The sequence below is a fragment of the Miniopterus natalensis genome, chromosome 13, assembly GCF_054644295.1.
Source record: "Miniopterus natalensis isolate mMinNat1 chromosome 13, mMinNat1.hap1, whole genome shotgun sequence".
Lineage (NCBI taxonomy): Eukaryota > Metazoa > Chordata > Mammalia > Chiroptera > Miniopteridae > Miniopterus > Miniopterus natalensis.
Genome location: NC_142093.1, coordinates 33,005,813 through 33,025,326, shown reverse-complemented (window position 1 = coordinate 33,025,326; position 19,514 = coordinate 33,005,813). Strand labels below are relative to the sequence as shown.

The 19,514-nt window shown below is 33.8% G+C and overlaps 1 protein-coding gene across 1 annotated transcript in view; it reads left to right on the top strand.

Moving 5' to 3' along the window:
* The window catches only part of XPO1 (exportin 1), a 39,656-nt gene extending 20,754 nt beyond the window's left edge, over positions 1–18,902 (top strand). Inside the window, exons 5-25 of the mRNA XM_087823589.1 lie at positions 2,941–3,002; positions 3,207–3,251; positions 4,462–4,643; positions 5,589–5,637; positions 5,943–6,062; positions 7,275–7,403; positions 8,006–8,164; positions 8,890–9,087; positions 9,831–9,969; positions 10,162–10,343; positions 10,426–10,582; positions 10,674–10,837; positions 11,123–11,257; positions 11,571–11,754; positions 12,273–12,379; positions 14,984–15,178; positions 15,828–15,996; positions 16,529–16,663; positions 16,746–16,905; positions 16,989–17,085; positions 17,856–18,902. Of these exons, the coding sequence (XP_087679715.1) occupies positions 2,941–3,002; positions 3,207–3,251; positions 4,462–4,643; positions 5,589–5,637; positions 5,943–6,062; positions 7,275–7,403; positions 8,006–8,164; positions 8,890–9,087; positions 9,831–9,969; positions 10,162–10,343; positions 10,426–10,582; positions 10,674–10,837; positions 11,123–11,257; positions 11,571–11,754; positions 12,273–12,379; positions 14,984–15,178; positions 15,828–15,996; positions 16,529–16,663; positions 16,746–16,905; positions 16,989–17,085; positions 17,856–18,002 (2,915 nt within the window). The 3' untranslated portion in view covers positions 18,003–18,902. The remainder of the gene's footprint in view (positions 1–2,940; positions 3,003–3,206; positions 3,252–4,461; positions 4,644–5,588; positions 5,638–5,942; positions 6,063–7,274; positions 7,404–8,005; positions 8,165–8,889; positions 9,088–9,830; positions 9,970–10,161; positions 10,344–10,425; positions 10,583–10,673; positions 10,838–11,122; positions 11,258–11,570; positions 11,755–12,272; positions 12,380–14,983; positions 15,179–15,827; positions 15,997–16,528; positions 16,664–16,745; positions 16,906–16,988; positions 17,086–17,855) is intronic.
* Positions 18,903–19,514: the final 612 nt, after the last annotated feature.

Sequence of the window (19,514 nt, the reverse complement as noted above, 5' to 3'; positions counted from 1 at the left end):
ACACAAGAGATTGTTGTGTGGGTTACCCTAAATGGTATAATTTAGTGCTCATTTAAAAATAACTTTTGATTCCCCTAATTGTTTCCTTTTGAAAATCACCTTATTTAAAACTAGATCTGATTTTGTGTCTACAAAACCACTTAATATTTTGAAGTAATTTTAGACTATGGAAAAATGTTGCCAGAAAAGTACAGTTTGTCCTGATACTAACACCTTATACACTATAATAAAATGAATAAACCAGAAATTAACATGTGGTTAGTACTATTAACTGAACTGTGGACCTTAATTCACATTTCACAAGGTTTTTCTTTATTGTCCCTTTTCTGTTCTACAATTCGTTTACTTGTGTCTCTTTAGTCCTTTAATCTGTGGCAGTTCTTAATTACAGATTCTATGCCTTTGACACTTGATGAATTCTGGTCCGTTGTTTTGTATAGTGTATTTTAGTTTAGGTTTGTCTTACTGTGATTAGACTGAGAGAAACTTTTTGTTTTGTTTTGTTATTTTTTTAGCATTCATTCATCTATTCAGAATACTTATTAAGGGAAAGGCACTGTAACAAATGCTGACAGCAGTAAACTGAATGGACAAATACTCCTGACATTATGAATCTTTTGGTAGAGTGGAGAACAGAAAAAACTAATTATTCAAATCATATAATGATAGTTGTGGTTGAGGTACACATTTTTTAAAGCCAGAATACCACACGTGATGATGTGTGTCCTCAGTCCACCAAACCACTTGTTATTAACCTTTATCAGTTGGCTATGGTGGTGCCTGCTTGGTTTCTGTTTATAAAATTACTGTTTTTCACATTGAAAGTGATAAGTATATTGAGATGATTTTCACACTATGCAGATACCCATTTCTCCTGAGGTTTGCCCATTCCTTTTAGCGTTAATTGATGGCTCCTGTCTGCAACAGTTAGTATTGTGTCTTTGCCTAATGTAGAACTGACTTTTTAAAATGTAAACAACAGTTTTCATTACGTCGTTACGTGTATGTAATAATCAGTTAAGAATTTTTAAAGAAAAAATAGGCAGCCCAGCCGGTGTGGTTCAGTGGTTGAGCATCTACCTATGCACCAAGAGGTCACGGGTTTGATTCCTGGTCAGGGCATATGCCTCAGTTCTGGGTTATGCCAGTAGGGGGTGTGCAGGAAGCAGCCGATTGATGTTGATGTTTTTCTCTCTCCTCCCTCCGTCTAAAATCAAGAAAAACACTTTTTTTTGGTAAATTATACAGGCAGTGTTTTTAAATATTATACCATACTGTTGATACTACTTAACGTTATATTTTCATTGATACTTCATTATTTATATTTGACTTTACTTACTAATAAAATTTTCCCACACTTTGGAAAATTAATTTCATAATTAGTGTTTTTTAGAAGTTGGGTTTATTTGTGACATTAAAGGAAATGGCCATTTTCCCTATAATTAATAAAAATCACTTTCAAGTACCAATTAAAGGGAACCATAGGTAAAACTGAGTTTAATACTAAAGTTCATGAAGATTACTATATTAAGGTCGTTTTACAGACTTTACAATCAAATAAGCATTTTGTTGTCTTCAAGTTGGCTATATTTTCTGCTAATTTTTACAGGCACACTTCTCACCAGATCCCTTCATTAAGTGTGTTCTGGTTTGTTAGATGAGGTTGGGACACAGTTTCACAAACCTCTTATCTGTAGTTCCAGAGTTCACATAGCTCTGAAGATTAAAAATCTTTATTGATCATTTGGCAGCAAACCTAAATGGGAGAGTAGTCTTTATTTAATGTAGTGAGAAATAAAAATTTGTTTCATTGGGGTTTCTGTTTTATACCTGTTGGGTATGTTAATATAGGTGCATCAAATTACTTTAAAATTTAAGTGGACCTATAGTAGATGCTCTGTAAATTCTGAATAAAGAAAATTAAATTCAAAGGTGTGGAGTCTTAACTGTTGAAAGAATAGGTTGTACCATTAAGGGGCTCTTAAGTAAAAAACCTTACAAACAAAAACTTTACCTGACTCTTTTTTTCCTGCGGTCTAGTGGGGGGAAAGTTTAAAATTACATTTCCACACCCTAGCTGGGGAGATCAGTTGGTTAGAGCATCGTCCTGATACACCAAGGCAGGGGTTCGATCCCCAGTCAGGGTACATACAAGAATCAACCAATGAATGCATGAATGATTGAAACAACAAATTGATGTTTCTCTCTGTTTCTCTAAAGTCAATAAGTAATATTTTTTAAAAGTTACTTTTCCAGGATTAGCTTAACGTTATATTTAAATAAATTGGGAAAGTATAAATATATCTGATCTTGATTTATAAACATTTTACATAAACTTCTTTTATTGCTTACAAAGTTACATCTTTGGGTTTTTGTGGCTTTAACCCGCAAAAATAAGTTGGTGTGTTTATTTATTTAAATGAAAAACACAGTAGTCCCTTGTGGTGTTTTTTTATTTCAAAATTATAGATTTTGTATAATTAACTGATAAAGCATTTAAAGAATATCTTGGAAGATAATTTGTAATTGTTAAATTTATAATTTGTAAAGGCTAACAACAAAATCTAAAACTTTAAAGTAGTACACTAAAGCCCTGGCTAGTGACTCGGTTGGGTGTAGTTCTGTGCACTAAAAGGCCTCCAGTTAGATTCCCAGTCAGGGCACAAGCCCTGGTTTCCAATTGATGTGTGTCTCGGTCTCTTTCTCCCCCTCTCTTCTCCCTCCTTTTCTCCCTCCTTCTCCCTTCGTCTCTAAAATCAATTAAAACAAAAACAAAAAACTTACAAAAAAATAATAAAGTAGCACACTAAAATTTCCCCAAAACAGCAACATTGGTCATGGGATTGGGCATATTATCTGGCTGTGCTCTGCCCTCTTCCCCAATTTTTTTTGCTCCTGAAGATTTATTGGCATGCTATAAAAGTATTTTTTTCCCCATAGGAATAAAAAAATATGTTGTTGGCCTTATTATCAAGACGTCATCTGACCCAACTTGTGTAGAGGTAAGAGACTTTTTGGAGATTATTGTGACAATGTAAAATCATTTAAATATTGAATCTTCATCTTAAACACTACTGTCACAGACGTACAAACATATACACAGCCATTTTCAATAGATAGCAATTATTTTTCTCTCACGGGTTTCATAATGCTTATGTTCTTCCTTAGGCTCTCAATTAATCTAAATTTTTTTTTTTGTTTCTTAGAAGGAAAAGGTGTATATCGGGAAATTGAATATGATTCTTGTTCAGGTAAGCTTTTACTTGATTCGCTCTTTTCCTCAAAAGAGTTCAGTGCTTCATTTAGGCTGATGACTTTAACCTAATATTTGAACTTACTTTATTGAATAAACTAACATCTTGAAGAGGTAGAGATAGTAGTCTTTAAAATAAGTATAATAGTTAATCTACTATCTAGCATTTGAAACTATAAAACTGAAAATCCATCACTCTTATGGCTCCAATATGGATTGGACTTGTTTAAAATTTTCTAATTTGGCCCAGCCATTGTTGCTCAGTGGTTGAGCATTGACCTATGATCCAGGAGATCAAGGTTCGATTCCCTGTTGGGACACATGCCCAGATTGTGTGCTTGACCCCCAGTAAGGGGTGTGCAGGAGGCAGCCAATCAATGACACTCACTGATGTTTCTCTCCCTTCCTCTCTCTGAAATCAATAAAAACATTAATTTTTTTCTCATTTGCTTGCTATGTGCTTGTTTCTATGTTATCTATGTCAATCTTAATTCGTAAATCATTGTTTGATCTCTCTACTTTATCAGCTTTTCAAACTTTCTGTACAGTCGTAACTTTAGACATTTTAATTTACCTATTTTTAATTGGTGTGTGAGAGAAAAAGAAATTGTTCTGTTGAATAAGTTTTGGGAACTTGGTTTTTTAAAATACTTGTGTTTTCACTAAGTTAAACTAGCTTTTAAACTAAGGAGTTTTTGTTTGTAGCCTATTTCTGAGTGGGGAGATAGAGGAGTACAGACTTGAAAATCAAACACGATCCATTAGGTTTTTGGTCAAAGATGCTTCTATCAGCAATTGTAATGCCTCCTTTCTTCTAAATTTATATGTCCAAACTCTACTATATTTCAAGGGCTAGATTTCAGCCAAAAAGTTTTCCCCTGTCCATCACCTTTTTTATTGCTTAGAGTCTCCTAGGATAATTTACATACATCTATCTGGCAAATACTGATATGCATACACGTTAGAGCCAGATTAGGCCAGTTGGGGTAACTGAGAGGAGTCACCGGGAATTTTAGACAGAGGGCTTTATGAACTTTGTTGTACTTTCTATGCAGTGGATTGTATAGAGAGTGACACATTTCTGTTTTTAATAAAGAGGTAGAAAATGGAAAGTGATTTGATATTTGCTTCTTTTAGTATGACACAGTTTCTTTGAAGTTTTGCCATTGACAACTGAAATGAAATTAACATTTTCTGTCTTATTTTAGATACTAAAACAAGAATGGCCTAAACACTGGCCAACTTTTATCAGTGATATTGTTGGAGCAAGTAGGACCAGTGAAAGTCTCTGTCAGAATAATATGGTGATTCTTAAACTCTTGAGTGAAGAAGTATTTGATTTCTCTAGTGGACAGATAACCCAAGTGAAAGCTAAGCATTTAAAAGACAGGCAAGTATTTTGTTTAAGTAATTTCTCAAACTATTTAATAGAACTTGGAAGCGGACTAAATTTTTAAGAAATCATGGTTGTTACTACTTTTGTTTTTGAGTACAAATTTAAATAGTCCTACAATCGGCCTAATATTCTAATTCTGGAGGCCTAAAAAGTACATGCGGTGTTAAAGATGTTATACTTCACTGTCACAGCAAAATAACGTCATACATCACATGGGGAAGGGTTTTAGACTGAGAGTTCCCAGAAACTCCTTTGGGATCTGTTTTATATGTGACTATTAATTATGGTTTCCAAGGAAATTACTTGTGCCCAAATGTCAACTGAATTTTTACTAGTCCTGCATCTTGTCAGTTCCTTACTGGTAACACTAGGATCATTCCAGACTTTCTTTTATTTCTTCTTAGTAATTAAAAATTTGTTGGAAGTTACTAGGACACAGCAGTATATTACCTTTATAACTTTATGTGGTCAAACTAGCTTCAAAATACACAGTTTTTCCTCTGGTTTGGTATAAGCACATTTTAGGATTTGGCACATGCAAAAGTACATTTACAGTTGTTCCTATGGAAAATAATACAACAACTACTAAGTCATAGAAGAAAAAACTGTTTCACATACAACTGTAAAACTACTTTTGTCCCACCCTTTATATGATGCTACTTCTCTTTGGAGAGTTTTGTTTCAACTATCTTGATTTAAAAGACTAGATTGATTGATAATAAATAGAGAAAGGATGACAAAAGAAACCAAACCTCCAAGAAACACATAATTTTTAATAACTTTGTAGCTTTTGATGAAGTTGTTAGTATTTGCGTTTAAATATAAGTAGCTCAAGTTTTTAATGACCAGATTACTGGAATTTGTGTTATTTGTTAGTATTTAAATAAGTACAGTATTCCTATTTGTCTTCTAAAGTGATCCCTTTTTTTTTATTTTTAGCATGTGTAACGAGTTCTCGCAAATCTTTCAGCTGTGTCAGTTTGTAATGGTGAGTGCTTTTAATTTTACTTTTAAAAATAATAATTATAAGCCTGGCCTGAGTGGTTCAGGGATTGAGCATTGACCTACAGTCCAGGAGATGGTGGTTCCATTCCCAATAGGGGCACATGCCTATGCTGCTCGCTCAATCCCTGGTAGGGGGCGTGCAGGAGGCCGCCGATCAAATGACTCTCTCATCATTGATGTTTCTCTCTCACTCCCTCTCCTTTCCTCTCTCTGAAATCAATAAAGATGTCTTTTTAAGTAATAATAATAATTATAAGAAAGTTATTTATAGTTATGTCCTCATTGCAGGAAAATTCCCAAAATGCTCCACTTGTACATGCAACATTGGAAACGTTGCTCAGATTTCTTAACTGGATTCCGCTGGGATATATTTTTGAGACCAAGTTAATCAGCACGTTAATTTATAAGGTAGAGTGAATACATTTCAGTTATTTATCACTGAATAGTTCATATATTATCTTAATCTGTAACCCTCTTTCATATAGAAAAATTATGAATTTATAGCCATAATCAACCTTGTTTCTGAGATAAGGAACCTGCTCAGAAGTTTTTCATTGTTTCTGCTAGTAGTTCTTTGAAATACTGTCAAAATCTTACAGTTGTTCCACTTACACCATGTAATTTCATGAATTCTATGAGAACAACTGTTAATGGATTTGACACTACTTTAGGTGATGATATAAATCACAATGAGGTAAGTTAAGGAATGTTTCTACAAAATGGAAAGTATTTTTTTCCTGATAATTTAAAAGCAGCAACATGTAATGCCTATACGAAGTCTCATAATTGTTCATCAAGAGATAATCAGTTACCAATTGGCTTTTTTATATTATCAAATGTTGTCTTGGCAGATGTAATGAATAAGCTATGTGCTTAATTGTGACTTTATAAAAGCAGGCAATTATAATTTACATTTTGGGCTTTGTAGTTCAGGGTTTGCGATGGAAATAATTCTGATATATGTATATATTTATAATATTGGAGACATCATTTTATTAATAGACAATTTATATATAACATTGTTTGCTGTTGTCAGCAGTACTACCAGTGACATTCTTAAATATAAGGCATTTATGTCCTTGTCTGAATATTTATTTTGTTTGAGCTTGTGTAAGTATCAACAGTTACGTCCATTTCTAAAGCTTTTGCTGCTTCCCAAATTATTATCCACAAATGGTATGCCATCTTTATACCTTCTCAATAATAGAATATGAAAAAGCTAGTTTTCCCACACCTTCATTAATCATAGGTGTGTTTACTGTCTCCTAAAGTCCTGAGTGGTTATAAATCTTGGATTCTTTTTAGACTAAACAGAAAACATGTTTTTAAAAGTCACGTAAAATAGGTCCTGGGTAAGTTACTAAAAGCAACTTGATGTTTTTTAGATGTCCCAGGACACATCAAAAGAGCACAGTTTGCTCCTAAAATATTTATTGTCAATTGGGTGTATAATGGAATTTCCTGAAAATACATTTAAAAATGTATCTATCACCTGTTTAATCTGCATTTTGGGGGTCTATATTTGATGTAAAATCCTTTATTTTTTTATTTTAATTGTTAATTTTAAGTAAAGTGTTTCATACTATTTAATGTTATGCTTTCTTTTTTGTATTAAAATAGTTCCTGAATGTTCCAATGTTTCGAAATGTCTCTCTGAAGTGCCTCACTGAGATTGCTGGTGTGAGTGTAAGCCAATATGAGGAACAATTTGTAACGCTATTTACACTGACAATGATGCAGCTAAAACAGGTAAAACAGCATTCTTAAAAACTGACTAAATTTAGATGCCTTAGAAAAAGTTGGGTTAGAGTTGAGCCATTTCAGTACAACTTACTCTAGATCAGCTGTAATGTAATTGCATATTTATTATATAAAATTAAAAATAAACTAGACATCTTAACATTTTAAAACGTCATTGAAAGCTCGCAGATCTGGGGTTTAATATCAGCTCTGCTTCTGACCTTATGTCTTTGAAATGAAGGTTTGTGCAGTTCTAGTTTGGTTAGATATATATGAAATTATCTGGAAAGTTATAATATTTCATTACTGTATAAGTTATCTGAATTAATTGAATATTTTTATGTTTCTAGTAAGGAGAGAATAGTTTGACAGGGAAAAATTCAGAGTATAGTCTGAGGAAATCTTACTATTTGCAACATTAAAGGGGGAAAAAATTCCCAAACTAGAACACAAAGATACAAAAACAGGTATAACCAACCAAGGAGTTCTTGGGAAGAATAAGCTGTTTATTCCAGTATTGGTAAAAGGTTGATGGAATCTTGGGGGTTAACTGTAGTACAGTTTGTTGTTTTAAAATGTAGACTAACAAACAATCTGTATTTAACTTGCAGATGCTTCCTTTAAATACCAATATTCGACTTGCATACTCAAATGGAAAAGATGATGAACAGAACTTTATTCAAAATCTCAGTTTGTTTCTCTGCACATTTCTGAAGGAACATGGTCAACTTATTGAAAAAAGACTAAATCTCAGGGAAACACTCATGGAGGTAGGTTTTGTGGAGCCTTTGGCTTCTTAAATTCTTTTTTACATAATAATAACTTAAATTCCTAAAGGATGTACAAATGTGTAATTTCTAAGATGAAGTCTAATGACCCTACTTAAGTTGATGTGTAATCCAAATAACATGAAGCTATCCATTTTCAAGTGTACAATTCTGTGGCATTTAGTACATTCACAGCAGTTTCAACCATCTACGTTTTTCATCACCCACAAAGTGTACCTATTGAAACATTTACCTCATTATTTTCTCCCTCTATCCTCTAATGGCCACTGATTTGCTCTGTTTCTGGAACCACCTACACTAAACCTTTCATATAAATGGAATCATACTATGTGGTCTTTTGTAATTGGCTTTTTTTAACTTAACATGTTTTCAAGGTTCATCCATGTTACAGCATGTACCAGTATTTTTTTATGGCTGAATACTATTTTCTTATGGCTATATCACATTTTGTGTGTCCATCAGGTGGTGGACATTAGGATTGTTTCTACCTCTTTGCTATTGGTGCCAACTAATTACTACTTAAGTGTTCTAACATGTAAGAAGAAAGCAGAATTGACTCCTAGAGAATATTAAGTCTACTGCATGAATAATGAAAACACAAGAGTTGTGAAAAACATGAATTTTTATTTCTAAATAATGCGACGAGTGAAAAGCAGTTTCGTTAATTATATCAAAGAATTATTTTAATAGTTTCATCTTCTTCATAGGCCCTTCATTATATGTTGTTGGTATCAGAAGTGGAGGAAACAGAAATCTTTAAGATTTGTCTTGAGTACTGGAATCATTTGGCAGCTGAACTCTATAGAGAGAGCCCATTCTCTGCATGTGCCTCTCCATTACTATCTGGAAGTCAACATTTTGATGTTCCTCCCAGGAGGCAGCTGTATTTGCCCGTGTTATCTAAGGTAACAGTAAAGTGGGTGGTTGGATGTGTTTCCTGTTGCTTACTGTGATTTTGAGAAATAAATGCAAGTACTGGCTTTTATTTTGGCTAATCTATCAAAATAAATGAGCTACAAATAGAATCCAACTTCTCCATGTATATTGAAAAACAGAACATGAAAGGGATTGGTATAAGAACATCTGTGAGTTTGTTAGAAATACAAATTAAGAGGCTACCCCCTGTCAATCTCTGGATGAGACACTGGAAATTTAACAGTTGGTTTTTATTCATGATAAAGTTTGAGAACCAGTGTTTTAGAATTAGATTTTAAATATGTTTATATTTTTCAAAAATTGTCTTTAATTTTTAAAGTATTACAGGTGTCTCCTTTTTCCCCCCCATTGACCTCTCCACCCCATCCCCAATCCTGCCCCTTCCGCAGGCCTTCACGGTACTTTTGTCTGTATGGACGGGTTATGCACATATACATATAAGTCCTTTGGTTAATCTCTTTTTGTCCCCCACCCCCTTCACTCTCAGAATTGTCCGTCTGTTGCATGCTTCCATGTCTCTGGATCTGTTTGGTTTGTCAGTTTCTGTTGTTCATTAGATTACACATAAGTGAGATCATGTGATATAACATGTTCCTTTTAAATTGTTGGAGCAGTTTGGTATCTTAAGGTGCATATATCTTAATTTTTTTATCACAACATTTGAAGTGGCTGATTTCAGAGGTCCTAACAGATTTTTCTTACGGTTGAATAGGTTCGTTTATTGATGGTTAGTCGCATGGCTAAACCAGAGGAAGTATTGGTTGTAGAAAATGATCAGGGAGAAGTTGTAAGAGAATTCATGAAGGATACAGATTCCATAAATTTGTATAAGAATATGAGAGAAACATTAGGTAAGTTAATAAATACTATTAATTTTTATCTTTGTGATTCTATTCTGGGGTGTAAATATTTAGGACATGTGGTCCACTTAGTTTCTGAATCTGTTAATAGCCATTTTATTAATGTGCTGCTCTTCCCTTATTAAAAATCTTTTGCTCATTACGTTTTGCATTTGAAATATCTGGAACTTTTTTCCTTTGTAGTTTATCTTACTCATCTGGATTATGTAGATACAGAAAGAATAATGACTGAGAAGCTTCACAATCAAGTGAATGGTACAGAGTGGTCATGGAAAAATTTAAATACATTGTGTTGGGCAATAGGCTCCATTAGTGGAGCGATGCATGAAGAGGATGAAAAACGATTTCTTGTTACTGTTATAAAGGTATGTCTGTGATGTTTGTAGACTGGAATCGTTAGATAACTATGTTTTATTATAAATTACTGAAATCTGTCTTATTTTACAGGATCTATTAGGATTATGTGAACAGAAAAGAGGCAAAGATAATAAAGCTATCATTGCATCAAATATCATGTACATAGTAGGTCAATATCCAAGATTTTTACGAGCTCACTGGAAATTTTTGAAGACTGTAGTCAATAAGCTGTTTGAATTCATGCATGGTAAATCCTCTTTATTTAATATATTTTATTTAGTTGTTTTTTTAAAAATTTTTTTTGGAAACTTTTTTGATAAATGTTTTTGTTTTGTTAGAGACCCATGATGGAGTCCAAGACATGGCTTGTGATACTTTCATTAAAATAGCTCAGAAGTGCCGCAGGCATTTTGTTCAGGTTCAGGTTGGAGAAGTAATGCCATTTATTGATGAGATTTTGAACAACATTAACACTATAATTTGTGATCTTCAGCCTCAACAGGTATGGGAGATTTTAGCATATTTTCTTAGAAAGTAACTACTATTTTAGTCAGAATTTATTAACGGGAATAGAAAGAATGCCACTATTAAATTCAGTTCAGGCATCTCTGATTTAGTTTTCATAGTGAAGCAGAAATTCAACCAGAATTTGTTAGACTATTTTCCTATATGATATTAATTATTTCTGACACTTTAATAAAATTAATTTTGGTACATATGTGAATTGTCAGTGTGTGGTTTTACTTACTGTGATAGATTAAAGTAAAATGTCTGCCTTTTAACATAGGTCCATACATTTTATGAAGCTGTGGGCTACATGATCGGTGCACAAACAGACCAAACAGTACAAGAACATTTGATAGAAAAATACATGCTACTTCCTAATCAGGTTTGGGATAGTATAATCCAGCAGGCAACCAAAGTAAGTTATATTAGTTTTTGTAAAAGTTCTGGTGGAATTTAAGAAGACTGTTATTTATAAAAGCAGTGAATTTGGTACCTTTGACTTTGGTACCTGATTCATAAGTGCTTTTATCTGTGCTTTTGCTCATTTAAATTGGGAATTTTCACTGTAATCTTAGTTGTAGATATCAGTGATAGACTTCTGTGTTTGTTAAACCATTTGGGATTATAAAGGTGACTATAAATTTGGAATAAGTTGGGTAGTGTTTTTTTGCTTTAGTAATTACAAGGGCAATTCTCATGTGATAAGTGAATGTATTTGTCGTTCACAGAATGTGGATATACTTAAAGATCCTGAAACAGTCAAGCAGCTTGGTAGCATATTGAAAACAAATGTGAGAGCCTGCAAAGCTGTTGGACACCCCTTTGTAATTCAGCTTGGGAGAATTTACTTAGATATGCTTAATGTATACAAGTGCCTCAGTGAAAATATTTCTGCAGCTATCCAAGCTAATGGTAAATGATTTTGAATTCTTATAACATCAGGTCTACATTCACTGCCTTTGTGTAAGGATTCAATAGCTCTCACCAATTTTAAATAAATCTCCCTGCAGATAACCCTAGATAATTTTTTAATCAGTTCCATACCCCTTCCCTTATAAAATCAGTCTTTTTCTTTTATTAGGTTTTAAAACTTACCTTTATTGTTGACAGTATTACAGATGTAATCTCTCCCTTTCCACTCCCTTACCCCCCCTTCCTTCTGAGGTTCCTTAGTCTGTTCCGTGCTTCTGTATGTCTCGATCTATTTCGGTAATTAGATTCCACATGAGTGAGATCATGTGATACTTGTCCTTCTCTGACTGGCTTATTTTGCTTAGCATAATACTCTCCAGTTCCATCCATGCTTATTTTTTCAGTAAGACCTAACTTTATCTTTAGGTTTTTAGTGGTAAATAGTATTGGAAGCACGTGTAATTACCAATAAAGAATTTTAGTTGTCAAGTTGGATTCCACTTGGTTGTATTTTTTAGGTGAAATGGTTACAAAGCAACCGTTGATTAGAAGTATGCGAACAGTAAAAAGGGAAACTTTAAAATTAATATCTGGTTGGGTGAGCCGTTCCAATGATCCACAGATGGTAAGTGAGATCTTGTGTTTTTAGTTTTTTAAGTTGATGCTGCATTCTCTGGTATATGCTTTATCTCTGTATACATTTGGCTAATTTAAAGGTAATTTAGATGTCTACGTTTGCGATTATTTATAGCATTCTGTTTATTACAGTCCTTGAGTACTTGGCAGATACTATCAGTTGCCCTACCTGGTTTTGCTCAGTGGTTAGAGCACCGGCCCACAGACTGAAGGGTCCTGGGTTTGATATTCTGCCCAAGGGCACGAACCTCAGTTGCAGGCTCAAATCCTCAGCCCCGGTTGGCGTCGAGCGTGAAGGCAACCAATCGATAGTTTCTCTCCCACTTTTCCACTCTCTTTGAAAAGCAATGGAAAGCCTGGCTGGGCATGGTTCAGTGGTTGAGCGTCGACCTAGGATCCAGGCGATCAGAGTTTGATTCTCGGTCAGGGCACATGCCTGGGTTCCAGGCTCGATCCGCAGTCGGGGGCATGCAGGAGGCAGCCGATCAGTGACTCTCTCATCGTTGATGTTTCTGTCTCTCTTTCTCTCTCTCTCCTTTACTCTCTCTGAAATCAATAAAGATATATTTTTTTAAAAAAAAATTAAAAAAAGAAAAGCAATGGAAAAAATATCCTTGCGTGAGGATTAAAAAAAATGTGTTTTTTTGTTTGTTTGTTTGTTTTTTAATTAAAAAATACAGTTATAAACCATCTTCCAAAGAAATTGCTGCTCGTTGAGGGGAGGGGTGATATGTAAGAAGATAGCTGAGAGGAATGAATTGAGTCATTTTAATTTTTCCATGGATAGATATACAAAGAGTTCAGATGAAATTTTGGGATTCATGATGATTTTGAAAGCAATTTACAAAGCTGCCATTGGTTTGCCTCTTCCAATGGAAGTACTTTCCCATTTGAATGTTCAAAAGTCTCTTTTACTGTCTTACTGCTTTTAGTCTTAAATCATTTCTAGGAAGGAACATAATTTTCAGAAACTAAATGAGCTCCATATGCTTCAACTTGGAAAAATGTGAATTATTTTTAGTTTTCGTTACACCTTTTCATTCTCTTGGTCTTTGGAACATTACAAAAAATTCTATCTTGTTAACATTGCTGTGTGGATATAGTGGTTGACAAGTGAGGTACTTGCATAATTTTGAAATTTCAATATTATTGTTGATAAGGAGATAATTTCCAGGAAACTTCTTCTGAAAACTATTGTGGAATTCTCAAGGTATCATGTAAATATTGAAAAGTTTTGAACATGTGCATTATGAGAGTTATAACTGTGTTTAAAATTGGAAAGTAAAAAGTAGAATGAAGGAATTGTGAAGTTCATAATTTAAAATAGCTTGGGCAAATTTCAGGCTTATCAGTGGTAGTGATACAGATTGCACCATTATATTTTACAATGAAGATTTATGTAAAGGTTAGAGCAGTAAAGTCAAAGATAGCCGGCCTGAGCCAGTTTTGCTCAGTGGTTAGGGGGTTGGCCCATGGTCTGGAGGGTCCCTGGCTCCATCCTGTGCCCAGGTCCAGGTGTGTGCGGGAGGCAACCAGTCATTGTCCGTCTCTTTCTCCACCCCACCCCCCTTTCCACTGTCTGAAAAGTAATGGAAAAAATGTCCTCAGGTGAGGATTAAAAAAAATTCAAAAACACTTCAGATCCAGTTTATAGGGAAAAATTATTTCAGTCAGTGTTAAGATTAGACATTAGAACCAGCTCTTATTTGAGACACCAAGTGGGTAATTGAGAAAATAATTTTCTACTTATCCTTCTATCTTACTAGATCTGTTTTGTATAGTAGTACACCACTAATGCTAGTAATCTTCAGTTAACAAAACATTGGTTGTACTTACTGTACACCTCAATATGACTAGGTTTATTGAGAATTATAGAAATGCCACAGTCTTTCTGATGAAATTCTGTTTTCTTTTATGAGAAGTGATGGCAACTTTTGTTTAGTAAAATAAAATACATTTAGTGCCTGTATTTTGGTTATATATGAGTACCTTGGTTTTTATAGATACTATCTATCCACTGAAGAAACTGATAGAATCTTGGTTAGGAGGACTGTTCTTTCCTATTAGTTTCCTCATCCTTCATGTACAGTTTCCCTAGAATCCTGGTTGTTCCACTGTAGCTTGGAGCCAGTCACTTGTTTTTCAGCCTTATTTCCTTCCTAATTATAAATTTGAACTATACTGTGTTCCTGGCCCTTCCAGTCTATTGTAATGTTTTGGGTTTCTTTCAGTTTAATGTTTTAGTACATAAAAAAAACTAGTCAAAGTATAAGATTTCCAGTTTACAGTAGATGAACCTTAGAGAAAACAGTGACCTAGCATTTTATAATAGTGACCAAATACATACATTAAAACTTATTAAAGCTTTCCCCTGCTGGCGTGGCTTATTTGGTTGAGTGTTATCCCATGCACCAGAACTTGGCTGGTTTGATTCCTGATCAGGGCACATGCCCGGATTGTGGGCCTAATTCTTAGTGGGATATGTGCAAGAGGCAGCTGATTGATGTTTCTTATGTTCCCCCCTCTCTAAAATCAATAAAAACATTTAAAAACTTAAAAAGTTTTTTTGTGTGTGGTTTTTTCTTTTTAATAGGTAGCTGAAAATTTTGTTCCTCCTCTGTTGGATGCAGTTCTCATTGATTATCAGAGAAATGTCCCAGCTGCTAGAGAACCAGAAGTGCTTAGTACTATGGCTATTATCGTTAACAAGTTGGGAGGACATATAACAGCTGAAATACCTCAAATATTTGATGCTGTTTTTGAATGCACATTGAATATGATAAATAAGGTAATGTGATTTGCATTTCAGTTGTAAAATGGGAAAATTTGCAGGATATCCTTGTAACTCTTGAAAGTATGAATGATATCTATGAGTGCAACATAAGTTCTGGGATTAAATGTTTGAATATCTAGATCAGAGAAATACTTGTTTTTTTAATTTACTACAAATAACGGCAAATTTGATAGGTTGTAACATTCATTCAAATAGTAGCTTGCGTTTATTGAAAACTATTTACAGGCATTAAGAATTTAGTTGTATTGATTTGTTTACATAAAAAGGCAGGTCTACATATTCAGTTATAAAAGTATAGTATATGCTAATATAGAGGCCTTGGAAAATACATTAACCAAGAAAAGAAATGATGAGGTTTATGTACAAATTTACACAGTAGCTAACAATTTTTCTAATCTGTATTATCCCAGCATTATTAGAAAATGTGGTGTTTTTTATGTGTGTTTTGATGAGTTCCTTTATAATGTGACCCCGTTTCCTTATTTTCGTAATTCATTTGTTTAATGGTAATTTTATCGTGTGTGAGAGGTGAATTATGTTGTCTTTGGGTTTGCCTTTCAGGAGGCCATGCAGCTTATGAGTTTCACTAACAAGTAAAATTAAGGCGTTTTAACTTTATTTTGTTCCTACCATTTATTTTTAGGACTTTGAAGAATATCCTGAACACAGAACGAACTTTTTCTTATTACTTCAGGCTGTCAATTCTCATTGTTTCCCAGCATTTCTGGCTATTCCACCTGCACAGTTTAAACTTGTTTTAGATTCCATTATTTGGGCTTTCAAACATACTATGAGGAATGTTGCAGATACAGGTAAGCGCATAGAAATGATGTCTTTTTATTTATTATTCGCCTACCAATTTACAAACTGTACAGACACTTATAGATAGATGTACAGTTTTAGACAGGTAGATATCACTTCACAAGTTTTATCTGTGTAAGTCCTAAAAGCTATTTGTCTGTTTCAGACATAGTCCATAGGCAGGATTAGTTATGGGGAGATGGCATAAAATTCAAGGTAGGGAGAACATCACTTACTCATATCTTTATGAATGTTTTTTCCCCCCAATATGCTTTCCCTCTGTGGTAGTAAGAATTGACCGAGGATAAAACTAAAGAACATTTCTAGCAGGAGGATTTTTTATTTGTTGTGTATTTAAATAGTAATTGGCTTATATAATAGAACCATCTACTTTGTTCTGTTTTTGATGTGGGTGTGGAGAAAATTGATCCTTCAGGCATAGGGGAGAGGTGGTAATGGTTATTACTTATAATATAGTTTATTGGTAAAATACTATCGTGGAATGTTATCAGTCTGTAATTGTCGGTGTTCTATGTATTTTAGGCTTACAGATCCTTTTTACACTCTTACAAAATGTTGCACAAGAAGAAGCTGCAGCTCAGAGTTTTTATCAAACTTATTTTTGTGATATTCTTCAACATATCTTTTCTGTTGTAACAGACACCTCACATACTGCTGGTAAGGATTTAAAGCTATAAAAGTGTTAAATGTTCCAGTAGTTATTAAATCGTAGAGTTAATAATGTTCTTTTTATCAACAGGTTTGACAATGCATGCGTCAATACTTGCATATATGTTTAATTTGGTTGAAGAAGGAAAAATAAGTACACCATTAAATCCTGGGAATCCAGTTAACAACCAAATGTTTATTCAGGAATATGTGGCTAATCTCCTTAAGTCTGCATTCCCTCATCTGCAAGAGTAAATATATATACTTTTTAATAAGCAAATTTCTTGTTTTAAAAAAGAAGGTGATTATTTAATTACTGTGTTTTGATTTGCAGTGCTCAAGTAAAGCTCTTTGTGACAGGGCTTTTCAGCTTAAATCAGGATATTCCTGCTTTCAAGGAACATCTTAGGGATTTCCTAGTACAAATAAAGGTATGTATTTTATTTGCATTTGCAGAAATATTGAGACTAAAGATGATTTAGGTATTGCATCATAGAAGTAACTACTTTATATGTATTGCAGAATGATGGGCGGGCTTTTAAAATAATGTCCAGTCTTACTAGTGATTACGGAATGAAAAACTAAGGGCCACGAAGAAGATAGGTTGGAAATGTCATTTTTGGAAACGTGTTATTAATATAATCCGTTTTAGATAATTAATTGCTCATAATGTAATTGCCTATTGCAGTATTGTGATTGACTTTCACAGATGTTTTTAAGGAGTATGATGAGGGAAACACATTGGTAGTTCCTTTTGGGGTTCTATACCCATTTTATCTATGACTGTATAAGAATTGGCCACATAAAATATTCAGTGTTTTATACCCTCCAAAATATAAGTTGTTTCACAAAAATATTAGCTAAGTGTAAAAAATGAATTCATAAAATAGAGGAAGAATGAAATACAGCTATGAAGATAATGAAAACATAGTTAAACTTTATCATTAGTCTTAAGAGAAACAGCTTTCTCGATATCTTTGCTTAAGACTTTTTTAAAAAATGGCATCATACTGTGACTCTTGTAACATCCCCCCCCCCAACATCTTTGGTTCCACATAGTACTATAATTTAAATCCAATCAATGGAAAATTTATATCCCTTGTGCAAACAGGGATGTGCTTATCTGTACTTTTTCTCCCCCAAAGACTACTCATTTTTTATAATGTACTTATGTGGACCTTTCAACTACCTGTTTTCACAGGAGTTTGCAGGTGAAGATACATCTGACCTGTTTTTGGAAGAAAGAGAAACAGCCCTCCGACAGGCTCAGGAAGAGAAACATAAACTTCAAATGTCTGTCCCCGGCATCCTTAATCCACATGAAATTCCAGAAGAAATGTGTGATTAAAGTCAGAAGTCATGCTGGGGTTTTTTTCTCTGCAACTCTTGTTAGCAGAAGAAAACAGCATCTGGATATTTGTCGACCAAAATGATGCCAATTTGTAAATTAAAATTGTCACCTAGTGGCCCTTTTTCTTATGTGTTTTTTTGTATAAGAAATTTTCTGTGAAATACCTTCCATTGTTTAAGCTTTTGTTTTGGTCATCTTTAGTTTGCATGAAGTTGAAAATTAAGGCATTTTTAAAAATTCTACTTCATGCCCATTTTGTGGCTGGGATGGGGGGAGGAGGCAAATTCGGTTTGAACATATACTTGTAAATTCTAATGCAAAATTATACAATTTTTTTTTTTCTGTAAACAATACCAATTTTTAATTAGGGAGCATTTTCTTTCTAGCCTGTATTTCAGTCTAGAAGAAAAATAATGAGTAAAACAAATTGCATTGTTAAAAGGATTATAGTGCTGCATTGTCTGAAGTTAGCACCTCTTGGACTGAATTGTTTGTCTAGACTACATGTATTACAGGTCTGTATGGCAAGTTTGCAGCAAGATCATGTGCATATCATCCCATTGTAAAGCGACTTCAAAAATATGTGAACACAGTTAGTTATTTTTACACAGTTCTTTTTGTTTTTTGTGTGTGTGTGCTGTCGCTTGTCGACAACAGCTTTTTGTTTTCCTCAATGAGGAGTGTTGCTCATTTGTGAGCCTTCATTAACTCGAAGTGAAATGGTTAAAAATATTTATCCTGTTAGAATAGGCTGCATCTTTTTAACAACTCATTAAAAAACAAAACAAAAAACAAAACTGGCTTTTGAGATGACTTATACTAATTTACATTGTTTACCAAGCTGTAGTGCTTTAAGAACACTACTTTAAAAAGCAAAATAAACTTGGTTTACATTTATTTTCCCTTTATTGGCTCAAAATTATTCCTGTATTAATGAAAGTTGTTATTTGTGTTTAGGTGTTATATTTTAAAGCGGTATGTGAAGCGTGTTGACATATAAATATTTCTAAAGTTCCTGGGAGTAAAAGTAGTGACATAAAGTGAATATGCTCAGATACCTTCTGTTCCCAAGAAACAAATCTCCTCTTTGACACATTTTTACCTTTATTTGCGATTAAAGAGTGTCTTGTCTCCTGCTTAGGGAGATCAGTGTAACAAAGAATGAGAACCCAGATATAACAAACTACTACAGATATTCTTGAATGTGTTCATGTAAAATGTAACCCTTAGAAGTAAGTGGGCGGAAGGGGGAAAATGTGTACAGGGCCTATAAAACACGAAAAAAGGAGTAGAATGAAGGGAATAGAAAAAGTTAATCAGCTGTAGTAAATTCCCAGAGGGTAAACTAATCTATAAACTTGATTAAAGCTTAAGCATTTAGAGGGGCTTGTGTTAGTGGAGAATCAGTAATTTTGCATAATTGGCATATTCCTAAATTAAGTCTGTGGCAAAACTGCCATAATTTCAGTTAAATATAACCCTTTAAGCAATTTGTTTCTACAATAGCAA